The sequence below is a fragment of the Nylanderia fulva genome, unplaced genomic scaffold (assembly GCF_048542155.1).
Source record: "Nylanderia fulva isolate GAGA-0341 unplaced genomic scaffold, ASM4854215v1 Scaffold6, whole genome shotgun sequence".
Taxonomy (NCBI): domain Eukaryota; kingdom Metazoa; phylum Arthropoda; class Insecta; order Hymenoptera; family Formicidae; genus Nylanderia; species Nylanderia fulva.
In genome coordinates this window covers 963,207-987,195 of record NW_028190698.1, presented here as the reverse complement: position 1 = coordinate 987,195, position 23,989 = coordinate 963,207, and the positions used below count along the sequence as shown (strand labels likewise).

General features: G+C 30.4%; 2 protein-coding genes across 16 annotated transcripts in view; both read left to right on the top strand.

Moving 5' to 3' along the window:
* The first annotated feature begins 705 nt into the window (after positions 1-705).
* On the top strand, positions 706-5,176 carry Arp1 (Actin-related protein 1). The gene is made up of 7 exons (XM_085487777.1): positions 706-945; positions 1,280-1,344; positions 1,786-2,112; positions 2,350-2,659; positions 2,768-2,941; positions 3,075-3,137; positions 3,263-5,176. Exons 1-7 carry the CDS (start codon positions 898-900, stop codon positions 3,404-3,406), a joined length of 1,131 nt encoding a protein of 376 aa, XP_085343903.1. The 5' UTR covers positions 706-897; the 3' UTR covers positions 3,407-5,176.
* A 906-nt stretch (positions 5,177-6,082) lies between these two features.
* Positions 6,083-23,989, top strand: part of Liprin-alpha (PTPRF interacting protein alpha) — a 37,115-nt gene continuing 19,208 nt past the window's right edge. For all 15 annotated transcript variants that reach the window (XM_029315000.2, XM_029314933.2, XM_029314924.2 and 12 more), the window contains exons 1-2: positions 6,083-6,317; positions 8,054-8,391. In XM_029315000.2, the coding sequence (XP_029170833.1) occupies positions 8,143-8,391 (249 nt within the window). In that variant the 5' untranslated portion in view covers positions 6,083-6,317; positions 8,054-8,142. The remainder of the gene's footprint in view (positions 6,318-8,053; positions 8,392-23,989) is intronic.

Genomic DNA, 23,989 nt, shown 5'->3' with positions numbered 1-23,989 from the left:
TCTGTCTTTTTCTCTCAAAGTAGAAACGAAGAGCAACCAATAGAAATGTTTATCTTTCTCTTTCTACATATATGTATATCTTTCTGTTTTTATCAGAAAAGGATAGCAATACCGGTTAAATAATTGTTTATTTGACAGATATTTTTTTCCATTTACAATGGGGATGCAATTATGTATTTTTTATTGTGTTTTAGCCGATAAAATATAAAACAATAATTGCAATATAGATCTGCTCGTTTTGGTGCCTTTTGTCTGCACCTTCTACACTTGAATTCTACGTTCTTTTCATTTACACATATTATATTTATATTATATAATATAAATATAATATAAATATAATATAAATATAATATATAATATATAATATAAATATAATATATAATATGTAATATATTATAGATTATATAATTTAAATATAATATATATTATATAATGTATAATATAAATATAATATATAATATCTAATATATTATATATTATATAATATAAATATAATATATTATATATAATATATATTATATATAATATAAATATAATATATAATATGTAATATATTATATATTATATAATATAAATATAATATATTATATATATTATATTATTTTATATTATATTATATTTATTGTATAACATACAAATGTCGCTCATATATTTAACAATAATAATCCTAACCTAATCTAACCTAAATGTACGAGAGTTTTCTGCAGTTGGTACTCCTGCTTGCGACGCACTTCACTCCTCGAAACGATCCTCGCTTCGCGGGATCGCTGATGACTCCCTTCAGACGTCTGCAGACGCCTTGCTTGCCCTTGCCTCGATCGGTGGACAGGTGTATGCACGTAGGATTCGTGACTTCTCGATTGAAATAAAGTCGCGCGGACGTCTCCGTTTCGTATTATGGAACCATACGACGTAATTGTCAATCAGCCGGTGGTTATCGATAACGTAAGTGGCTTGCCGTTTCATTTTTCTTCCCGTATCCATGCCACCAAAAGGCAACGAGGAAGAAGGAAAGAGAGAGAGAAACGGAAAGAGCGATGTGTCAAATTGTCAAATTTCATTGAGCAACGTTGATAAGAGTATCGTTTAAAAGAACGTTCGGTTTTTCTCTGCATTATTATTTGCATTTATATTATATTTTGATGCGTACGAAAATGCTGGTGGAAATAATTATCATCGATATCATCAGCAATCGATGATGACATCAACGAGTTACATGCAAATTTTTCCCAGTTTAGAATTGAAAGTGCTATATATACTCCTGTTTTTCTGTTTTCAGGGATCTGGTGTGATCAAGGCGGGGTTTGCGGGTGATCAGATACCAAAATGCAGATTTCCAAATTAGTAAATATCAAAGAGAACGCAAGAATATTAATTAAACATTTATGACAGTGCCTCTTATTTTCGATTGACTGAAAGATAGCAAGTTATTCTAAAAATATGTACATGTTTTTATTATAAGAACAAAAACGTTGTCGGTTAGCAAAAAGATGATAGTTTAAACATTTTAATTAATCACGACTTAAGGACTATGGCCATAATACATTTTTAGTTAGTGTAGATAATGATGTGCTTCATTTAATAATAAATTAAAACTTTTAACTTACAATTAGATATATTCAATACTATTAGAATAACTTGTCATCTGAAGAACTTGTAAAAGAATTTTAGGATAAACTATTCTATTACTTGAATCTTCATTACTTTAATTTATGCATTGATGTATAATATTGATATATAATATTGTCAATTAGAATGAATTTAACACATAATTTCTTTCCTTAGTATTGGAAGGCCAAAACATGTACGTGTTATGGCTGGTGCTTTAGAGGGAGATCTGTTTGTGGGTCCAATAGCGGAGGAGCATCGTGGCCTTTTATCCCTTCGATATCCAATGGAACATGGCATAGTCACAGATTGGAACGATATGGAACGTATTTGGTCTTATGTTTATAGTAAAGATCAATTAGCTACATTCAGCGAGGAGCATCCTGTCTTATTGACAGAAGCACCTTTAAATCCAAGGAAGAATCGTGAGAAGGCAGCTGAAATATTTTTTGAAACGTTTAATGTTCCAGCTTTATTTGTTTCTATGCAAGCTGTACTGAGTTTGTAAGTAACTTTTGACACACATTAAGTAGGAAAAATAATTTATAAGTCATTTTTTTACTTCATTTCTGACAATCAAAAGATTTTTTTGAGGATTATACAATAATTATGATCTTTCTTTACTGGTATTTTTATTCTTATTTACTAGTATTGATTCTTTTTTTAAGTTAATTTTAAGATTTTTAGCAAATATAAAAACCAGAGAATTTATATTATATCTTTTATTATTTATTAATACAGATATGCAACAGGAAGAACCACAGGAGTAGTTTTAGATGCTGGCGATGGTGTCACACATGCTGTACCTATTTATGAAGGTTTTGCTATGCCTCATAGTATAATGCGAGTTGATATAGCAGGACGTGATGTTACAAGGCATCTTAGATTACTTTTACGCAAGGAAGGTATTAATTTCAAGACTACAGCAGAATTTGAAATTGTCAGAATAATTAAAGAGAAAGCGTGCTATCTTGCTAGCAATCCTCAAAAGGAAGAAACAATAGAAACAGAAAAGTTTCAATATGTATTACCTGATGGCAGTCACTTGGAGGTAATAATATCGGTCAAACAGAGCTATTATTTAATTATACAGAATAAGATATAAAATATCACTTTAAAGACAAAAATATTTTTACATGTAAATCATAATTTAATATAGATTGGTCCAGCACGATTTAGAGCTCCTGAAGTGTTATTTAGACCAGATCTGATAGGTGAAGAATGCGAAGGTCTTCATGAAGTATTAACATACTCCATTCAGAAGTCCGATTTGGATTTGAGGAAAGTTTTATTCCAAAATATTGTACTATCAGGAGGATCAACATTATTTCGAGTAAGCAGACAAATTTCATATTTTATTCAACTTTATTATATATATATATATATATATACATATATTTTGCAAAGAGACTCTCTTAATTCTTATCTTTAAATAATAATATAACAAACTTTTTTTCATATTTTAGGGTTTTGGTGACAGATTATTGTCAGAGATTCGTAGGATGTCACCAAAGGACATTAAAATAAGGGTAAGGAAACGAGAAATAAAGAATGAAAAAATAAGATTTTTATATAAATATAAAATAAAATTTAGAGTATATTTAAAGTAATTAATATAGAATATAGACTAAAATATATATTTTTGATACAACAGATATCTGCACCTCAAGAACGATTGTATAGTACTTGGATTGGTGGTTCCATTTTGGCTTCTTTAGACACTTTCAAAAAAATGTGGGTGAGTAAAAGAGAATTTGATGAAGATGGTATACGGGCTATTCATCGTAAGACATTTTAAATTTAATTTGGAATACCTCTCGAGAGTGTTATATATCGCGAATACGTTTATTATATCACAATACGAAATAATGGCACACTCGGCACGATAACAAAATATATCGCCGGTAAACATATTCTTAATTATTTATTTAGGTAATCGCACGCGCGCGCTCGTATAATTTCTATCGTATTTCAGGAGATTATTATTTCTGCATTTCTAAACATATTTTTAATTGTAAGACTTTTGATGGAGTCTTTATTGTTGTTATTTGAATTATATTTTATGAATCTATTGGAATTATGTCAGAAATCATGAATTTATCTCTTGCAAAATACGTTGAAATAAATATTTTAAAAATTAATTTTTTATTTTGTATATCACTATTTGTGTTTGATATACATTGTGTTTAATATATATTAGTAAAATATATTTTAATAAAAAAAATCGTTTTTCTTTGTACATTAAATAATGATTATAAAACTAGATTAATTATCATAAAGTATATTTTTCTTGGAAATATATAATATACATGCAAATGCATTAATATGCATTTTCAATGAAAAATAATAAAATATATTTTGTCTATTATACTATTAAATTTGAATAATGCAATAACAATTTTTTTACGTATTTTGCAAGAATAAAAATTTCTAGAATTTAGTGGCTGCCATAATTTAATAGCTGCAATAAGAAAATGGGAAGTTTTAAGGCCAGTTAAAATATGAAAGCAGTTTGTAATGTCAATATAACTTTATTTTGATAATTAATATATATATGGTGATTTTGATATATAATTAGATATATACATTGGATATTTCTGCAGACTGCAAGACACAATGCAAAAAAAAGAAAATAAAAAGAAGCATATTAATATCATTTATAGAAATGTAAATAATATCTTTTGGAATCAGATGAATTAAAGTCAAACGTAAAAAATCATAAATTTTCAATTTTAAAATAAATATTTTTTATTTTTATTTTATTTTTGTCCTCAGTACTTGTCATATTCTATGTTGTCTTGTACAATTCTTATTTAAAAATGTGCTATATTTCGTCGATTTAATATAAAGAAATAAAATATTCTGTAAATTTTAAGGGCAGCAACATTTATGCAAAGCATTTGTAAATATGTATGCTTTTCCTAAAATAAATCTATATAGTCTTTATAAATGTGCATATGGGTAAAATATAGATTTTTACAACTGTATTGTCACATTGAGATTTGTAGTTTTACATTAAATAATTGTTTCTAACGTATTTTGTATCGCATAAAACTATTGATTTGTGAAATGTATTAAATGCTGAAGGAACATTAAGATACTCTTTATTTATATATTTTAGCTGTGATAAGAAAAAGAATAGGTAGTAGACTTGTCAGAAAATTTATTGACATTTTCGTCATTGCACAAAACAAGATAATTATATTGAAAAATAATAAGTGGCAATATACAATTTTAAATGAGATTTAATCATGTAATTATTTGTTGCAATTACATGTGATGTATAATGTATTTGTACTATTCTCCGAAAAGAAATATCACAAGCATCAAAAAAACTTGTTGGCAATTATTACATTTTAATATCATATATAATGAAAAATAAACAATGAAATACTATACAGTGTAAAAAATGCAATGTTTAAAAAATGTTTTAATATTTTATTTAAAGGAGAATTTGTGCAAGAAGATCTATATTTTAAAATTAATGTAATAAGCATTTGTATCATGTTTAATTATTTAACAAATGTATTTTTATTTAAATAAATAATTGTACGGTTTATACAAGATACATGCACATAAAATAATCCATTAAAGGAGTCGATCGTAATCGTGCTGATTTTATATTTTTGTTAAAATAATATTTAATATATTCTATCATTACACAATATATATTATTAAATCAGTGATATTAGAATACGCTATTTAGCATTTTTCAAAAAATGGATTTTTTTACATTTTGCCATAGTATATATATTTATCTAGTATAATGATACTTCAGTATAAGTTTTTAATACACATGCGTCAGTGACCAACTACAAATATGGCTGCGCCTATCGTATTGACGGTCCATGTGATAAATATTTATATCATCGAGATAAATCAATTTTGTAATAGATTATATTATGAGTGATTATATATCTTTCTCCTTTTTTTATATAAAAATTATATATATAATTTCTTATGCATACATATATATTAATTTTATTTCGGAATAGCAATATTATATTATAATATGATCAAAATTCTCCCTTTCTTTCATATATAAGAATTATATACATTATTTCATATATAATATAATTTAATTTAATTTTAATTTTATTTTATTTAAAATAAATTTCTATCCGGATTCTAGTAATGTTCAATATTATTAATTTTATTTTGGAATAGCAATATTATATAATAATATGATCAAAATTCTCCCTTTCTTTCATATATAAGAATTATATACATTATTTCATATATAAATTTAATTTATTTATTTTATTTTATTTTAAAATAAATTTCTATCCGGATTCTAGTAATGTTCTGTTCGATTGTAATAGTAGTTTTTTTTTTTTTTTTTCGTGCTGAAACGGTGAATCCACAAGGCGCGACAAGTTTGAATGATTGGTCGGATCTGCCGGCGCGTTCTATTGGTCGCTCTCTGGCGATCTTTGGCGTTCGGGCGGAGTCGGGCGCGCCTTCGGTGACGGCGACTGACGTCATGGCGCAAGATGGCCGCCGGTATCGGGAATGGTGTAGCGTAGACGAGGCTGGGCGGTAGAAACGAATCCCGGAGAATAGGTGTGTCGGTGTGTTTCGGCGTCGCGTGCGAGATAACACGCCGTCGGGATGATGCCCAGCCGCGTCCTCGTCGTCGTCGTCGTCGTCGCGGGCTGAACTTGGAGTCTCGGCGCCGCTCGCCAGCGCAGTGCTCCTCGTACGAATCCGTACGTACAAATAGGCGCCGCGTCCGGTCTCGTTCTCCTTCTCTCTTTTCTTATTCTCCCTTTTCTTATTTTCTCTTTCCTCTCTCTCTCTCATCGCTTCGTGAACATAGATAATCAAATGTGTCACGAGATCTCTTCCCGGGTACGAGAGATTCTCTCTTCCGCGAATCCCTGTGTATTTTTTCGCGAGGGAGACGGAGCTCGGCGATTCAAAGAGAACGAAAGGAGTGAAAATCGGAGCACGTAGAGCTTGACGTTCGCCGAAAGATCCGAAAGAGCGAGGACGAGGTCTTCTTCCGGGTGATAATCACGCTTCGTGGGAGTCCTAAAAGCCCGATCGAAAATTGCGATAACGAGGCAGAGCGAGATGTGTCGAGGTTGAGATAGAAGACGTCGTCCTCTTTCTTTCCCTCTCTCTCTCTCTCTCTCGCTCGTCGCGAGTGTTTCGTCAAATTGCCCGGGGTGCATTCGGTATTGCTATCGCTCTTTTTATTCCACTATTACGATTATTATTCACACGTAATCGAGCAAAAAATTGCTTTGTCAAAACGGAGCAAATAGCGAGATATCAATCGAGCAGAAGAGAGAGAGAAATAGAAATATAGTGTCAAAAAAAGTCAAAGTGTACAAGAATTTGAAGAAAAGGATGAAGATAGACCGGTAGAAGAGAGGGGAGAGAAAGTGAAGAACCGCTCTTCGAGCAAGATCCATTTTAAAAGAGTAAATTTGGAAATTGGAGCGAGATTGGATGGTTTAGTATTTTGTGAAAGGACAGAGATTTCTTCGAGAGCGAATAATCGATCGCAAGATTGCGCCTTCGAGATTCGTTGAGGAGAGAGGAAGAACGAGGATAAGAATACGTAAAGAGGGAAGAAGTTATTTCCTGGCGACCGAGTCTTATTTTTGAGAGATAAGAGAAGAAGACGGCTATTCGTGATCGAAATGTGTCAATTGCTCTGTCAATCTATTTATCATGCTGCTAAATACGAATCGGGGACCTGCTGAATTCAAATGAAGAGGTGGATCGATTTTGCCGAATTTGGCACAGAGATGCGATACAAGTTTGCGCATTCGATCGCAGGATATTATCGTGCCACTGAAACCAGGAAAGGAAGAAAAGGATATTTCGAAGAAGCATTTCTTCCAAATACCTGGACATTCGATAAGGAAGGAACGAAGAAAAGGGCTGATAAGATAAACGACTGATTGCGAGCGCCAGTTTTTTTTTCTCTCTCTCTCTCTCTCTCTCTTTCTCCTGACTAAAAGATCGCAGTGACTCGCATAAATAAATCTATATTTTAATATTAATAATAATAATAATCGGCAAAATAAATGCGCGAACAACTCGGGGGTCGCAACGTGTAGCTGTCATCGAAGTCGAGAAGCGCGAGAAGAGCAAAATGACCGAGTGAGGAATCGGTCGGCTAGAGAGAGAAAGAGAAAGAGAGAGAGGGGGTGAAGAAGGGGGGGAGCGCGAGAGAACGAGATAAGCGCGATCGGGAATAACGAGATATCGGGTCCAGAGAAGCGCGCGCAGGAGTCCCTGCCGGTTTCCGCTTCCTCGTCTATATATCTCCGTATCTGTCTCCTGCGCGCGGCCGCGCATGCGCATGCGCGCGCGCGCGTGTGTGTATTTGATTTGTGCGCGCGGCCTCGCGTGCAGATTGACAGCACGTGCGCGCGCGCGCGCACGTGTGCGCGTACGTGCGATTCACCGGGTGACGTTTTCTCCGTAGATCCGGATGCGGGTGCGTGAGTAACACAAGAAAAAAAAGGAGAAATCTAATTTTGACAAGAACGGCCACGCTGTTGACAACGGCGCAAAATGTGGAACATGATGTGCGATGTGATGCCAACGATCGCGGAGGACAGCATGAGCCAGCGGAGCTCGCAATTCTCCGGCGAGGACGGAAACTTTGAGCAGTTGATGGTGCAAATGCTGGACGAGCGTGACAAGATGATGGAATCGATGCGCGAGCATCAGGAACGGCTACAGGAGATGGAGGCGCGGCTGGCGGAGGTTGAGAAGGAACGGGACGCCCTGAACCGCCAGCTTAACGCGAATATTCCTCAGGTAAATCTTTTATTTTTCTCTTTATCGAGTCGCATCTCTTTATGCAGCCGCACTGAAACAAAATTTTGTTAATTCTTAGAAGTATTATTCCCATACAGCACCGTTAGATTGCAAAAACATTACAACAATCTTTCACCGCAATATTGCAATATTGCAAATTCACTGCAAAATGTTGCTACATCATTGCTGTTGAATTGCAGCAATGTTAAAATGTCCGCTTTTTGGAAGATAATAAAATTATTGATTATCGTTAACATCTTTTATTGTACAATATTGCAAAAAATTATTTTATTATAGTATTATAGCCAGCAAATACCAAGTTACAGTTATATAATTGTTAGTTGTAATTTTCCACTCAACAATATAATTGTTATAATACACGTATTATATTTTTGAGTGGAAAATTACAACTAACAATTATATAGCTGTAACTTGGTGTTTGCTGGGTATATGTATATATATTACAATATATAAATTATAGAATTTGGATTACATGCAATATTTCCGAAATATTAATGTCATGTTGCTACAAGTGTGCTGGAATTTTGTGCACCTATATCTCTGCAATGTCTTTATAATGTTGCATTGCAACTTGCAACATTGCAATGTTGCTGCAATATAATTGCAATAATCTGTGCTGTATGGGTTTATTTCAATACTGTCAAATAAATCATTTATTTGAAATTAATAATATTTATTTGATATTACAAATATTTATATAAGAAAATCCTTTTCAAAACAAATATATGATTCATTTGACAGTATTGAAATAAATATTTGTTAATTTAACAATATTTTTAGTGCACGTATAACTCGAAATACGATAGTAACCATTATAAATCTAAACGTACACAAAGGCAGCGACTCTTCTCGCGCCATTTAAAACAGCTAGAATTTTTTTTACCCTTGAAATTAGTATTATAGATAAAACGCGAGCGATCGTAGACCGACAATCGGTCCATAAACACGTTTACGTAACGATTATAAAGTGTTGTACAAGTGACTTAACTCAAACTATACTTGCTCGTGCGTTATCTTTGCAGTTGTCCCACTTTCCGTGAGATATGCACGTTACTAACACCGTAATTAACTTCTTTAGTGCGTTTTACTTTACCGTTTAAGCTCAGTCGTGCTCCTGTCTTTCCTCATAAAATGTACATACATTCGCCATTATTCCCATTTCAATTTAGCTTCCCTTGGGAAAAGGGATTATTATTATCCACTCTCTCGCCTTTTTTCTTTTTCTTTATCTCACACATTAAATAAACATTCGAGGTATCTCGGATTGTTTTTACTGACAATGAATCTTTTCGCCGATAGGCCTAATACCGTAATAAAAAACAAGTTTCACTTTTTCGATGATAAATAATCGAAAGTTTATTAATTTTCTCCCATCAAGTTTGAAAGATGCAAATATACGTACGCGTGTATATGTATATTTTAAAATTTATTTATTTATTTTATAGTATCCGGGCATTTAACGATTCATATTTCTGTAATGTGTTCTTGAGAAATATATTTTTTCGCAAACGGAACGAATCAATCATCTTAAACGTATTGAATATACACATATAAATATACATATCATTGTAATAAATATAGGTAATGCACGCAAGATACAACAAAATTATTATCTAGGAGAAATTAACTCCAATTTCGAATATCTAGACAATATTAGATATTGATCACACTTTGCATTTAATTAAAATGAAAATCTTTCCTAGACTTTTACAATTTTTAAAAAAATATTCTAATCCCCGAGCACTATTAATATAATAAGATATTGGTTTTAATCCGAAAATAATTTTTCTCGAGTAGAGAGATTTATTTAAATATATGAATATATAATTGAGAGTAGAACGAAAAATATACAATACAAATATTTATAATTGATAAAAAATTGTGAGATGTTTTTTCGCAAAGAAAACGTTTGCTCGAAGCTATAATATTTATTCGCGAAGAAACATACATAAAGTGTGTGTATTCATCAATTTTTTATCGTCTTTTTTTACCCAATGATGTAAATCTTTTGTCGTCTAACAATAAGAAGTTCCTCGATGGCGACATGCTTTTTATGTATATGCCTCGTAGGAAACGGTGGTTGCAAAATCTTATAGAAGCATCGTAGCATTATCTCGAATAGAGAATGTGTCTTCCATTTTTTCTCATTTTATTTCTTAGCATTTTACATACGTTTTTGCTGTAGTAAATGTGAAAATGATTGAATAGATAGAAGTAACGAGAGATTTTATCGCAGCCTCTTTCATTTAACATTATATATAATTGAGGAAAACACGGGTGAAATAACGAATTTATTAGTGAAATGACATTAAAAAAATTACTTTGAGCTATATCTATCATTTTGTAGTAATTATAATTTAATTGAATTGGAGATAGAAAAGTCTCTGTTATCTCTTTATTAAATTCAAATTAATTCAAAATTTTGTTGAAAAAACATTATATTTTTTATCCATTAATATCATATGTATACATAATGTGTTGTAATATTTTTTCAAAAATATTTGAGATTGTAGAGTAACGATTAAATAGTATTATCGATAAATATCTTGCTAATTATTTTCTGTTTGTTTCATTTTTGTTTTATACATATAATTTTTCAATATAAAATTTTTATTTTATTATACCAAATTACATAATTACACTTGTAATAAATATTAACTATTATTTCATGAAAAAAGAGATTCTCTCACATGTCAAACGTTCGCGCACGCAACATAAAACTTAATATTAAATTGAAAGTATGCTGTCTTCTAAGCTGGGCAATAGAGCCAAGGAAACGAAACGAAAAATTAATTAAACGGAACTGTATCTCAATTTGAGATCCCAAAGTTCCACATATAAATTAATTTCGAAACTTACATATGGAGAAATAAGCAAGAAAAATATAGGTCCGAAAAGTCGCTGAAGCGGGAATCGAACCCGCGTCTTTCACTTTCCGGGCGACTGCTCTTACCAACTAAGCTATTCAGACCCTTTAAATTGAAAATTTTATTTCCATTTAACATTTACATCTAGAAAAAAAAAGAAAACTTTATATTTAAATCTTATTTAAAAAGTGATGATATGTGTATATGTGCACAGAAAGTTTTCCGTATGTATTTTGTATACGTTTCTCTATATTTTCTAAAAATTAATACAAAATAAATTAGGAAAATAAGTATTTTCGATTATACGCGGATGATTAATTAAGATTTTTAAGAGTCTTGCTTTTCTGCAAACAGAATTTTTATTATAATTTTTTTCTTAAGCTTTTAAAATAGTATTTATTTTTGAATAAATTTTTTTATTAGTCTTAGACTAGAAACAATATAATTATTTTGAAATTTAATGTCATAAATCTGAGAAATTTTTGATGTCATAGATTTTTAAGTTACGTTATTGAAATATCATTTGTATGATAAACGTGTAAAAATTGTTTTCTTGGAAAACTATAATTGCATCGTGAAGAGTTAATTTAAACTAATAAGCGAGAAAAGACAAAAAAGTTACTTAATAATTGTAATATTTTTTAAATTGTTGAGGCAATTCTTTCTTATTAATTTATTAAGTATTGTTCAAACTATTGTACCCATAATATTTTATTAATTAATGATGACCAATAAAATTTCGTTGGTATGATTAATGTATCTCTAGGAGCGAAGAAATATTCCAATACAATGTCAGGAATGTTAATTATGTACTTAATTATTGAAATATCTCGAACTCTCATCTTAATTAGGGTACGTACATTAGGGCGTTTATTAGATCGATCAATTAATCTATAATATATATATTACTTTATCTGTATAGGCTATAAGCAAAATACATACGTTTATAATTTATATTTTATCTATATAAGCATTTTTATGTATAAATATACTTAAAAGGCTATGACATCCTAAAAAAGGAAAAAAAATTTTATATACCTACATTTCACAATAAGTGTCAAATGTGAGATACAAATACAAATAATTTAAAGCAAACTAATGTATATATGTATTATACATTTAGGCATATAAAATGTCGTAGCACTTGTCATATCATTGCAATTTTAACTTTAACTATATATTCTTTAATAAACTTTGAATCAATTTTTTTAACGATAAAATATATAGACTTTAATAATTTCCGAATTCAATAAATTGAAAAGTTTGCTTTAACTTTATGACAACTAATAGATACTACTACTAATTATATCTTTTCAACATTTTCAAAATAGACTTTTAAAAAGATACGATTTTACATACATTAGATAATAATCTTGCATCCCCAATATAATTTATTTAATTAATTTATAATATTTTATAATTCAATATTTTATTTTTAAAAAAGGGAAACTATAAATAATATCTTTAAACCGTATTATGTAATATGCGTGTACATGCGTGTCTGGTATCGATGCATCTCCATCGGAAGAACAAAAAGCTAGTTATCGATCCATTCGGTGGACGATTAGCTTTTACGTACCAGGATAATACATAATGAGTGTCTCAATAATGCGGAAGGTCGGAATGAAATTGGATTTTAATTTCAAGTGACACACATCACATTTTCACTTTAATGAAACATATTTTGTTTCGAAGCCATGATTAAAAAACTACGTATGAATGAATTCTTGTCAGAATATATTTATAATTTAATTTATATAAATATATATAAATTTAATGTTAAAAATGATAAAAATTAAATTGTAAGCATATAAAATTGTGAGATAATAATATCAGTTTAAATGATTTATATTATGCCTGTATGAAGTTAGCCCCCCATTTTTCGAATTTTAAAATTTTAAAGGTTGTTCCAGGTTGTTCTAGACTTGTTCTAAATTGTTCCAAAAGATCAAATTTAAAAAATAAAAATTTTCGCGAAAAATGGAAAAAAAACGATTTTTTGACCTGGCCCCCCATTTTTCGAAAATCGAACTTTTAAAGGTTGTTCCAGATTGTTCTAGTTGTTCTAAACATTGTTCCAAAGTGATAATTCCCTAAACAAAATATTTTACGAGATATAATAAAAAAATAGTTTCGTGCGCTAAAACAGTATTTTTACGTTTTCGGCTATAGTTATTATCTCTTAAACACCAAACTGTATATTTTAGCTAAAAACGAACAGAACAACCTGGAACAACTCTCAATTTTGCTAGAACATAATTTTAAAGAGTACTTTACTCTTGGAAATAAACATATTTTTGTTGTTTTTTCGTGTTTTTCGACCGATAACGACGTGACAGCGATCCCAAACTATAGAACAATTACGTACTGGCATAGAACAACTTGGAACAACTCTCAGTTTTGCTAGAACATTATTTTAAAGGGTACTTTACTCTTGGAAATAAACACATTTTTTTTGTTTTTTCATCTTTTTTGCCCGCTAAAGTCGCGATAGCGGTCCCAAACTATAGAACAATTACGTACTGGCATAGAACAACTTGGAACAACTCTCAGTTTTGCTGGAACATTATTTTAAAGAGTACTTTACTCTTGGAAATAAACACATTTTTTTTGTTTTTTCATCTTTTTTGCTCGCTAAAGTCGCGATAGCGGTCCCAAACTATAGAACAATTACGTACTGGCATAGAACAACTTGGAACAACTCTCAATTTTGCTAGAACATAATTTTAAAGAGTACTTTACTCTTGGAAATAAACACATTTTTCTTGTTTTTTTGTGTTTTTCGACCGATAACGTCGCGACAGCGGTCCCAAACTATAGAACAATTACGTACTGGCATAGAACAACTTGGAACAACTCTCAGTTTTGCTGGAACATTATTTTAAAGAGTACTTTACTCTTGGAAATAAACACATTTTTTTTGTTTTTTCATCTTTTTTGCCCGCTAAAGTCGCGATAGCGGTCCCAAACTATAGAACAATTACGTACTGGCATAGAACAACTTGGAACAACTCTCAGTTTTGCTGGAACATTATTTTAAAGAGTACTTTACTCTTGGAAATAAACACATTTTTTTTGTTTTTTTCATCTTTTTTGCTCGCTAAAGTCGCGATAGCGGTCCCAAACTATAGAACAATTACGTACTGGCATAGAACAACTTGGAACAACTCTCAATTTTGCTAGAACATAATTTTAAAGGGTACTTTACTCTTAGAAATAAACACATTTTTTTTGTTTTTTCATCTTTTTTGCCCGCTAAAGTCGCGATAGCGGTCCCAAACTATAGAACAATTACGTACTAGCATAGAACAACTTGGAACAACTCTCAATTTTGCTAGAACATAATTTTAAAGAGTACTTTACTCTTGGAAATAAACACATTTTTCTTGTTTTTTTGTGTTTTTCGACCGATAACGACGTGACAGCGATCCCAAACTATAGAACAATTACGTACTGGCATAGAACAACTTGGAACAACTCTCAGTTTTGCTAGAACATTATTTTAAAGGGTACTTTACTCTTGGAAATAAACACATTTTTTTTGTTTTTTCATCTTTTTTGCCCGCTAAAGTCGCGATAGCGGTCCCAAACTATAGAACAATTACGTACTGGCATAGAACAACTTGGAACAACTCTCAATTTTGCTAGAACATAATTTTAAAGAGTACTTTACTCTTGGAAATAAACACATTTTTCTTGTTTTTTTCGTGTTTTTCGACCGATAACGTCGCGACAGCGGTCCCAAACTATAGAACAATTTACGTACTGGCATAGAACAACTTGGAACAACTCTCAGTTTTGCTAGAACATTATTTTAAAGAGTACTTTACTCTTGGAAATAAACACATTTTTCTTGTTTTTTTGTGTTTTTCGACCGATAACGTCGCGACAGCGGTCCCAAACTATAGAACAATTACGTACTGGCATAGAACAACTTGGAACAACTCTCAGTTTTGCTGGAACATTATTTTAAAGAGTACTTTACTCTTGGAAATAAACACATTTTTTTTGTTTTTTCATCTTTTTTGCTCGCTAAAGTCGCGATAGCGGTCCCAAACTATAGAACAATTACGTACTGGCATAGAACAACTTGGAACAACTCTCAGTTTTGCTAGAACATTATTTTAAAGGGTACTTTACTCTTGGAAATAAACACATTTTTTTTGTTTTTTCATTTTTTTTGCTCGCTAAAGTCGCGATAGCAGTCCCAAACTATAGAACAATTACGTACTGGCATAGAACAACTTGGAACAACTCTCAATTTTGCTAGAACATAATTTTAAAGAGTACTTTACTCTTGGAAATAAACACATTTTTCTTGTTTTTTTGTGTTTTTCGACCGATAACGTCGCGACAGCGGTCCCAAACTATAGAACATTTACGTACTGGCATAGAACAACTTGGAACAACTCTCAGTTTTGCTAGAACATTATTTTAAAGGGTACTTTACACTTGGAAATAAACACATTTTTTTTGTTTTTTTATCTTTTTTGCTCGCTAAAGTCGCGATAGCGGTCCCAAACTATAGAACAATTATGTACTGGCATAGAACAACTTGGAACAACTCTCAATTTTGCTAGAACATAATTTTAAAGAGTACTTTACTCTTGGAAATAAACACATTTTTCTTGTTTTTTTGTGTTTTTCGACCGATAACGTCGCGACAGCGGTCCCAAACTATAGAACAATTACGTACTGGCATAGAACAACTTGAAACAACTCTCAGTTTTGCTAAAACATCATTTTAAAGGGTACTTTACTCTTGGAAATGAACACATTTTTTTTTGTTTTTTCATCTTTTTCGCCCGCTAAAGTCGCGACAGCGATCGTAAACTATAGAACAGTTACGTACTGGCATAGAACAACTTGGAACAACTCTCAATTTTACTAGAACATGTTTATTTCCAAGAGTAAAGTACTCTTTAAAATTATGTTCTAGCAAAATTGAGAGTTGTTCCAAGTTGTTCTATGCCAGTACGTAATTGTTCTATAGTTTGGGACCGCTATCGCGACTTTAGCGAGCAAAAAAGATGAAAAAACAAAAAAAATGTGTTTATTTCCAAGAGTAAAGTACCCTTTAAAATTATGTTCTAGCAAAACTGAGAGTTGTTCCAAGTTGTTCTATGCCAGTACGTAATTGTTCTATAGTTTGGGACCGCTATCGCGACTTTAGCGAGCAAAAAAGATGAAAAAACAAAAAAAATGTGTTTATTTCCAAGAGTAAAGTACTCTTTAAAATAATGTTCCAGCAAAACTGAGAGTTGTTCCAAGTTGTTCTATGCCAGTACGTAATTGTTCTATAGTTTGGGACCGCTATCGCGACTTTAGCGGGCAAAAAAGATGAAAAAACAAAAAAAATGTGTTTATTTCCAAGAGTAAAGTACCCTTTAAAATAATGTTCTAGCAAAACTGAGAGTTGTTCCAAGTTGTTCTATGCCAGTACGTAATTGTTCTATAGTTTGGGATCGCTGTCACGTCGTTATCGGTCGAAAAACACGAAAAAACAACAAAAATATGTTTATTTCCAAGAGTAAAGTACTCTTTAAAATTATGTTCTAGCAAAATTGAGAGTTGTTCCAGGTTGTTCTGTTCGTTTTTAGCTAAAATATACAGTTTGGTGTTTAAGAGACAATAACTATAGCCGAAAACGTAAAAATACTGTTTTAGCGCACGAAACTATTTTTTTATTATATCTCGTGAAATATTTTGTTTAGGGAATTATCACTTTGGAACAATGTTTAGAACAACTAGAACAATCTGGAACAACCTTTAAAAGTTCGATTTTCGAAAAATGGGGGGCCAGGTCAAAAAATCGTTTTTTTCCATTTTTCGCGAAAATTTTTATTTTTTAAATTTGATCTTTTGGAACAATTTAGAACAAGTCTAGAACAACCTGGAACAACCTTTAAAATTTTAAAATTCGAAAAATGGGGGGCTAACTTCATACAGGCTTATATTATTCTTACATGCCTTTTGGGCTGATAATTTTTGCATTAGATTAAATTAAATAAAACCCTTAATATGAATTAGGATGATTAAATGAAATTGAAGTTTTAGCGTGGGAGCGAGCGGGTTTGCACTGTAGGAATCAAGATGACATCTCCAATTCTTAACTCTTATGTACTCTTGGATACTTGAAACATGTAGTTTAAACGAGGAAATCGATGTTGGGAAAATATTATATAATTGCACAAATTACGTAATTAAAGCGTGAATGTGTTTTTGTATAAAGATATTCTACCATATCAATAGTTATACATACATGTCACGTCACACTTGAATGAGAATGATTAGCACTAATTATACGGTTTTCTATAAATGTCATAAACACATGTTCAAATATGTATATAAGACATATACATATAATACTGCAAATCGTATTGATCCTTTCATAGACCTGTTGCTCATCCGTTGAAACAGAAACGAGTTTAAAGGATTCGACCAGTTAGCACGTCTCTACTTAGCATAGCGATACTGAAGAGTTTAGAACCTGATAATTAGCTAAAGAATAAGAAAGCCTAAGCAAACTAACCGAAGAAAGAATGAGATTGAAAAAAGAAAAAGAGGCATATCTTAATAATTTATATTTTTTATGAAATTCTTATCGTTCCCATCTATATTTACGTTAATATATTATTAGCACAATAGGTGTTACATAATATATAAACTTTGATTTTATTCTATTCATTAAAGAAAAAATTGTTAAAAAGAAAATAAGATTAAAGATATATTGTATCTCCAAACTTTCAATGATACTTTTTTCACTATAGATTCTGTGGAACTGCTTTTTTCGACAAAACTCTTTGAGATATCTATGTATATACATATAATTTCGAAAAATTAATGATTAAGAATAAAGCTTTTAGCAAACTTCAAAGAAAAAAATAGATAATAAAATGTTTGACTCGAGGAAGGTTCCCGCTTCAGCGACTTTTCGGACCTATATTTTTCGCGCCTATTTCTCCATATGTAAGTTTCGAGATTAATTTATATATGGAACTTAGTGATCTCAAACCAAGAGAACAGTTCCGAATAATTAAATTTTCGTGCTTTGGCTCTGTTCGCCGATTTAAAAACATCATATTTATATTTTAATTATTTTTATTAGTAAATGTGTTTATATGAAAAAATATGTCAAATTTTGAATAATACTTAACAGATGTAGATAATTCTCAAAAAGTGGAAAATATTTTCTAATTGACGTTATGCGCGAATCATAATATATTGTGCAAAATTTGCGTTTGTACTAACATACAATTTACGTAAGACATAGTATATGTTAGTTGATATCTTTCTATGTCGAATCGAGAGCGGAACGTTTTATATATCTTGTGATACTTATATGTAAAATCTTTCTTACGTATGATATTTTTACTTTAACGAGTATCATTGTTTAATAGAAGATACAATTCTAATAACCATAGGATTTGTGTTAAGCTAAACGTAATTTGGATCATTCAATGTATTATCGTTTTAATCGTAAACAATTATTTAAGAAACTACCATTTATTATGATTTATTATTGATTTGAAATATAAAATATCTGTAATTGCGAGAAAAGAGAGAGAAGTTCTTTTTATAGATCAAAATTAATTCACTATTTAATTTGAATCATCGATTTTTTAACAGTAACTCAAATAATATATATATACAATTTTATTGTAATTAAACATAATTAAATATTTATAAAAGGGTGATATAATTGTTGAAAAGTTAAGTTTCAAAAAATGATAAAATGACGTTAAATTCACGCGTTATATGTTGCAAAAATTGTGTAAAGAAGTATTATTTTAATGTCTTATTGCTATATCTTATTGCTTAAATTTTGTTTTACCAAAATAATGACTTATATATTAGTAAATTGCAATAAATTGATGAAAATAATGTTGTTGTATGACAATTAAAAATAACGTTTGAACCACGATTTGAACTGTTGTAATAAATGTAGTAGTCAAAAGTTTTTTCATATTTTTTTTACTTTTTAATTGACTTTATCATACACATGCTTATTAATATAATATAATATATCAAGTTTATAGAAATTTTTTATTTGAAAATGATGTTTTCTAATCTCTCTCTCTCTCTCATACATAATCTTATCAAGTTACTTAATAATTTTATTAGCATTGTTTTCAAATACATATATTCAGGCGTGTATCACTTTATTGAATACAATATTATATAATGCATGGAGATTGTGCGTTGTGCCACATAATTTCCGACATGTTTTCTGCTCTCTTTCCGTGTTCACGATATAATTTTTGTCTTTTTATACTTTCGGTGACGAAAGAGCGGAAGCTTTCGCACGCGAGCAGCATTCTCGGACACGATCAATAATCACGTGCAATCCTTGGATATTCTTTCTTGCTGCTGTCGCTGAAAGTTGCGGCAAATAGTCGAAAATTAATTGTCTTCAAATATTTAAGTATATATACGCGCGCACGCGTGTTGGTGCGTACACATGTAATATCGATTTTACTTTTGTACGATTATATTCATATCGAACAGATACAAAGCAACATTTTGCATTTCATTTTAAATGTTTAAAAGCAAACTATGTGTATATCTTCTTCAATATTTTACATATTCTTTTGTTTTCATGGGACGATGGTTTGTTGATCGAAATGTTTTGCGGGTAAATTTTATTTTGAAAGAATCGATCGACATTTATGCCGAAGAAATAATAAAAGTTGAATTTGAAAAATATGTACGATGGGATAATTAAAATTTTTAATGTAGAATAGAAATTTTCCAAGAAGAAAGGGTATAACTGTATTGTTGAGTGGAACAGTATCTATATAAACTAACTTTTCTCATTTAGAGAAATGCATGATTCCGTGCTTTACGATTCAGTTGATTGTGTTACTTTTGATGGTATTTTTTTTACGAAGGAAAATTAGAAACTTGACATTACGCCAGAATTATCAAACGTGAAAATTGATTAACATTTAAGTTTTAGTTTTTACCCTATTTTACTTAACAATTTAATCAAAGTGGTACTATAAAAGTTTTTATTTTCTCAAGTTTTGTTTCAATTAAAATATATTATTTTAGTATAACATTTAATTTTTATTAGGTCTTTTTCGAGCATGAAATTAGAAACAGCCTAATAAAAATTAAATTTTATATACTTTTAACTATCGAGCTTGTCAATTAATTTGATATTATTTTAGGTCTCTTTAAAAAGAAGATTGAGGAAAAGAGAAGCTGTATTAATAACGATAGAAATAATAATCGATAGCCAGATCGCATAATATCAATGTCGTACGGATATAAGAAAAACGTATCGAATTACGTCGGGAGAAAGAAAGAGAGACACGAAATGGAAGAATTTATATTGGTTGTAGGTGAAGAGACAAAAATTTGTGAGACACAAGCGAGCGAGTGCAATGTACCGGGTGTACGCGCTTAGTCGATCAATACCCACCCCACCTATTCGTTCACCAGCGCATGAATGAACTTCGCCTCTTACACCCTCTTACACCCTACGAGCGATCGGAGAGCTGGGGCTGGGAATAGTGTGCATTTCTTATACATTTACGTATACGCGTTTACCGCACAATTCATGTATGTACACGGAGAATTTTCTCTGAATTTACCCTGAAAATCATGGTAATCATGGACAATGTGGTGTTGGAAGAATTTTATAAGAATTTCTCTGATTAACATTTACCACAATAAAAATAGTAATAACAATAGTAATATAATAGCAAAATAGTAATATCTACCACAATAAAATATAAAATTGTTTGATGAATTTTACTATGTACATATACTAAAATTTACTATGTACATATTAATATTTTTTAGTGTGATAAATATTAATCAGAAATTCTTATAAAATTCTTCCAACACTATATTGTCTATGATTACCATGATTTTCAGGGTAAATTCTGAGAGAAAATTCTCTCCGTGTACGTAGAAACTGCTTGTTTTTTGCTTTGTCTTTTGCCATGAAAAACGTTTAGATAAAAGTTTGTAAATCAGGGCGTATCCTCTCGTATAAATTTTTTTTCTTTTCTTTCAACAAATGAGGCATGTTTACTTTAATTGTAGAAGACCAGTGATATAGAGATACGTGTGTTTGCTCGAATCAAACAGTCTAAAGAAGTCTTTTATCGAAGACCCGAATAAGTATTTGGATGAAAAAAATATTGCGTGCAATTTCTAAACATTTTGCAGATCGCGAACATGTATCTTGTATCTATATTGGACTGAAATATTAGATGTTAGATGTGTATTAAAATTGACTGTATATGTTGACCATTTTTTTAGTCAATTATAACAAGCATTAAACTAGAATGAAATATAAAATTGGCGAAAAGGGAGACATCTGCAAATATGTCCGTGCAAAATTGGAATTTGCATTGAATTGAAATCTTTGACCGAAGGGGAAATACCGGCGAGTGTGTTTACACGTGGCCACAATGCCAAGCCTTGTTACCTCTCCATCTGGTGTATATTACTACTTTCAGACAAACACGGCTTTGCATCTCTCGCTCGCATCTTGCGAGTCAATAATGCCTCGCTTCGGTTGCAACAATAATTCGCGTCAAGTCTTGTGACGAAACCAGTCCCAAAAGAATCCAAAGAATTCCATTATCGTATTGTAATACACGCATACACACAATTGCCATACGATTGTATATGTAATGTGCGGTTAATGCGCATTTATGTATACAAATATTTCTGTGTATTACATTCGTCAGTGTTTGCATTTGCATACGATAGAATTGATGTATGAAAAACTATACAGACGCTTTATACACTCAAGCAAATTATAAAAAAATAACAGAAAAATTGACTTACACTGTAAAAAAATATGTAATATATTACACAAAAATATGTAAAATTACATAAATAATGTGTAAAATTACACGATAAATAATAGAAATTTTTACCTTTTCATTATTTATCATGTAATTATCATGTAATTTTTCATTTATTATTTATGTAATTTTACATATTTTTTTACAGTGTAAGCTCGTATTATACAATGATCAGATTTATTTTGAAGGCCTTAACGAGCAAGAATATAAAATACTTGGTTACAAAATTGTTACAACTGGTATCATGAATTAATAACGCAAACTACAAATTCAGATACACATAATAAAATAAAAATATCGCGTATTTTTATTTTATTATGTATATCCGAATTTGTAGTTTGCGTTATTAATTCATGATACCAGTTGTAACAACTTTGTAACTAGCAATAAGTATTTTATATTCTTGCTCGTTAAAGCCTTCAAAATAAATCTGTTTATAAAAAGATAAGTTATATTCAAAGTGTTTCGGTAGAAAAAATACATATATTTGTTGTAAGAAATGAATACAACATTTAAAATGATTTAAACACATCTCATTATTACTTGCCGACTCTCAAGATTTTTTGGTGCAAATTATTGAATTCTGCGGTAAGAATTGTAAAAATAATTTATATTCTGTTTATAATGTAATGTAAAACACAACACGAAACGTGTGATCTGTCATCGAAACGGTCGAAGGAACGTGTGGGCAGACACTTTCTCTTGGCTGAATGCCATTTGATTAAAGAACACAGTGTCGATGCAACGGCAATCAACGGTAATGATGTTGCCGAAAGCATACAGTAATACGTAACGTCATATATATGTGCACACTGTAAAAATATATGTAAAATTACATAAAACATGTGTAAAGTCACGTAAATAATTAAGTGTAAAATTGCACGATAAATAATGAAAAATATGTATATACATTTACATTATTTATCGTGTAATTTTACACTTAATTATTTATGTAATTTTACATATTTTGATATAATATATTACATATTTTTTCGATGCGCTGCTACAGCTTTCTCTCTCGCGCGTCTCTACCTATATAAAAGTAACTATAATAAATAAATTTACCTCTAGTATGACAGTATGAAAGAGGAAATGACAAATAACGAAAGAGAAAATATCGCACGTGTGTACCAATTTTATCTCTTTCCGCACCGGGATCGTTAACTTAATACACCTCCGTCTTGAATGTTTATTATTGAGAAATTTAATCACGCGCGAATATTTTTCTCACATTTTCATTTGGCATCGTTTTTAACCAGCGACATACATGTATGTACATACGGTTATGTAATTGTCATATAAAATGTAATAATTTTTTGTTTTAAAACTGATTTCTTTTTTTTTTATACGTGAAAATTAAATAATTTTAACATTTTAGAACGTTTCTCGACAGTATTTATACAATATTATCTATCGTGCAATTTAATAATTTTTTGTTTTGAAAAGAGATGCGACTTTAATCATATATTTAATTTATTCTTTGCAAATATTTCACATCTAACACGGTATTTTTCTCTGAAATAAATTTAATGGAAATTTTAAATATAAGATGTATCATCTCTATATTTCCTTATTTTGTGAACTTTGATTTCGCATTGTTTCGATACACGTATAATTCAAATCCAGCTGATATGTAGCAATGATTGAATCGCTAATATAAGATATATAAAATGCACATTTTTTTCTTTATTATGAGTCTTTACATCACTTTTTATTTAAATCATTATTTATAATAGGACTATTATAACGATATATGTATGAACACATGTTGATACGAATAATATTCGCACACAATATGCTCAATGTTAGTGATATAAATATCGATCAATATTTAGAAAATACACAATGCTGATGTAAAGATAGCGAGAAAAAGATAATAAT

Bases quoted from the DNA above. Each gene is read 5' to 3' on its own strand.
- Arp1 (XM_085487777.1), top strand. From the start codon at position 898: ATGGAACCATACGACGTAATTGTCAATCAGCCGGTGGTTATCGATAAC. The intron at 1,345-1,785 runs GTAAATATCAAA...TTCTTTCCTTAG, and splicing joins AAATGCAGATTTCCAAATTA to TATTGGAAGGCCAAAACATG. The intron at 3,138-3,262 runs GTAAGGAAACGA...TTGATACAACAG, and splicing joins CAAAGGACATTAAAATAAGG to ATATCTGCACCTCAAGAACG.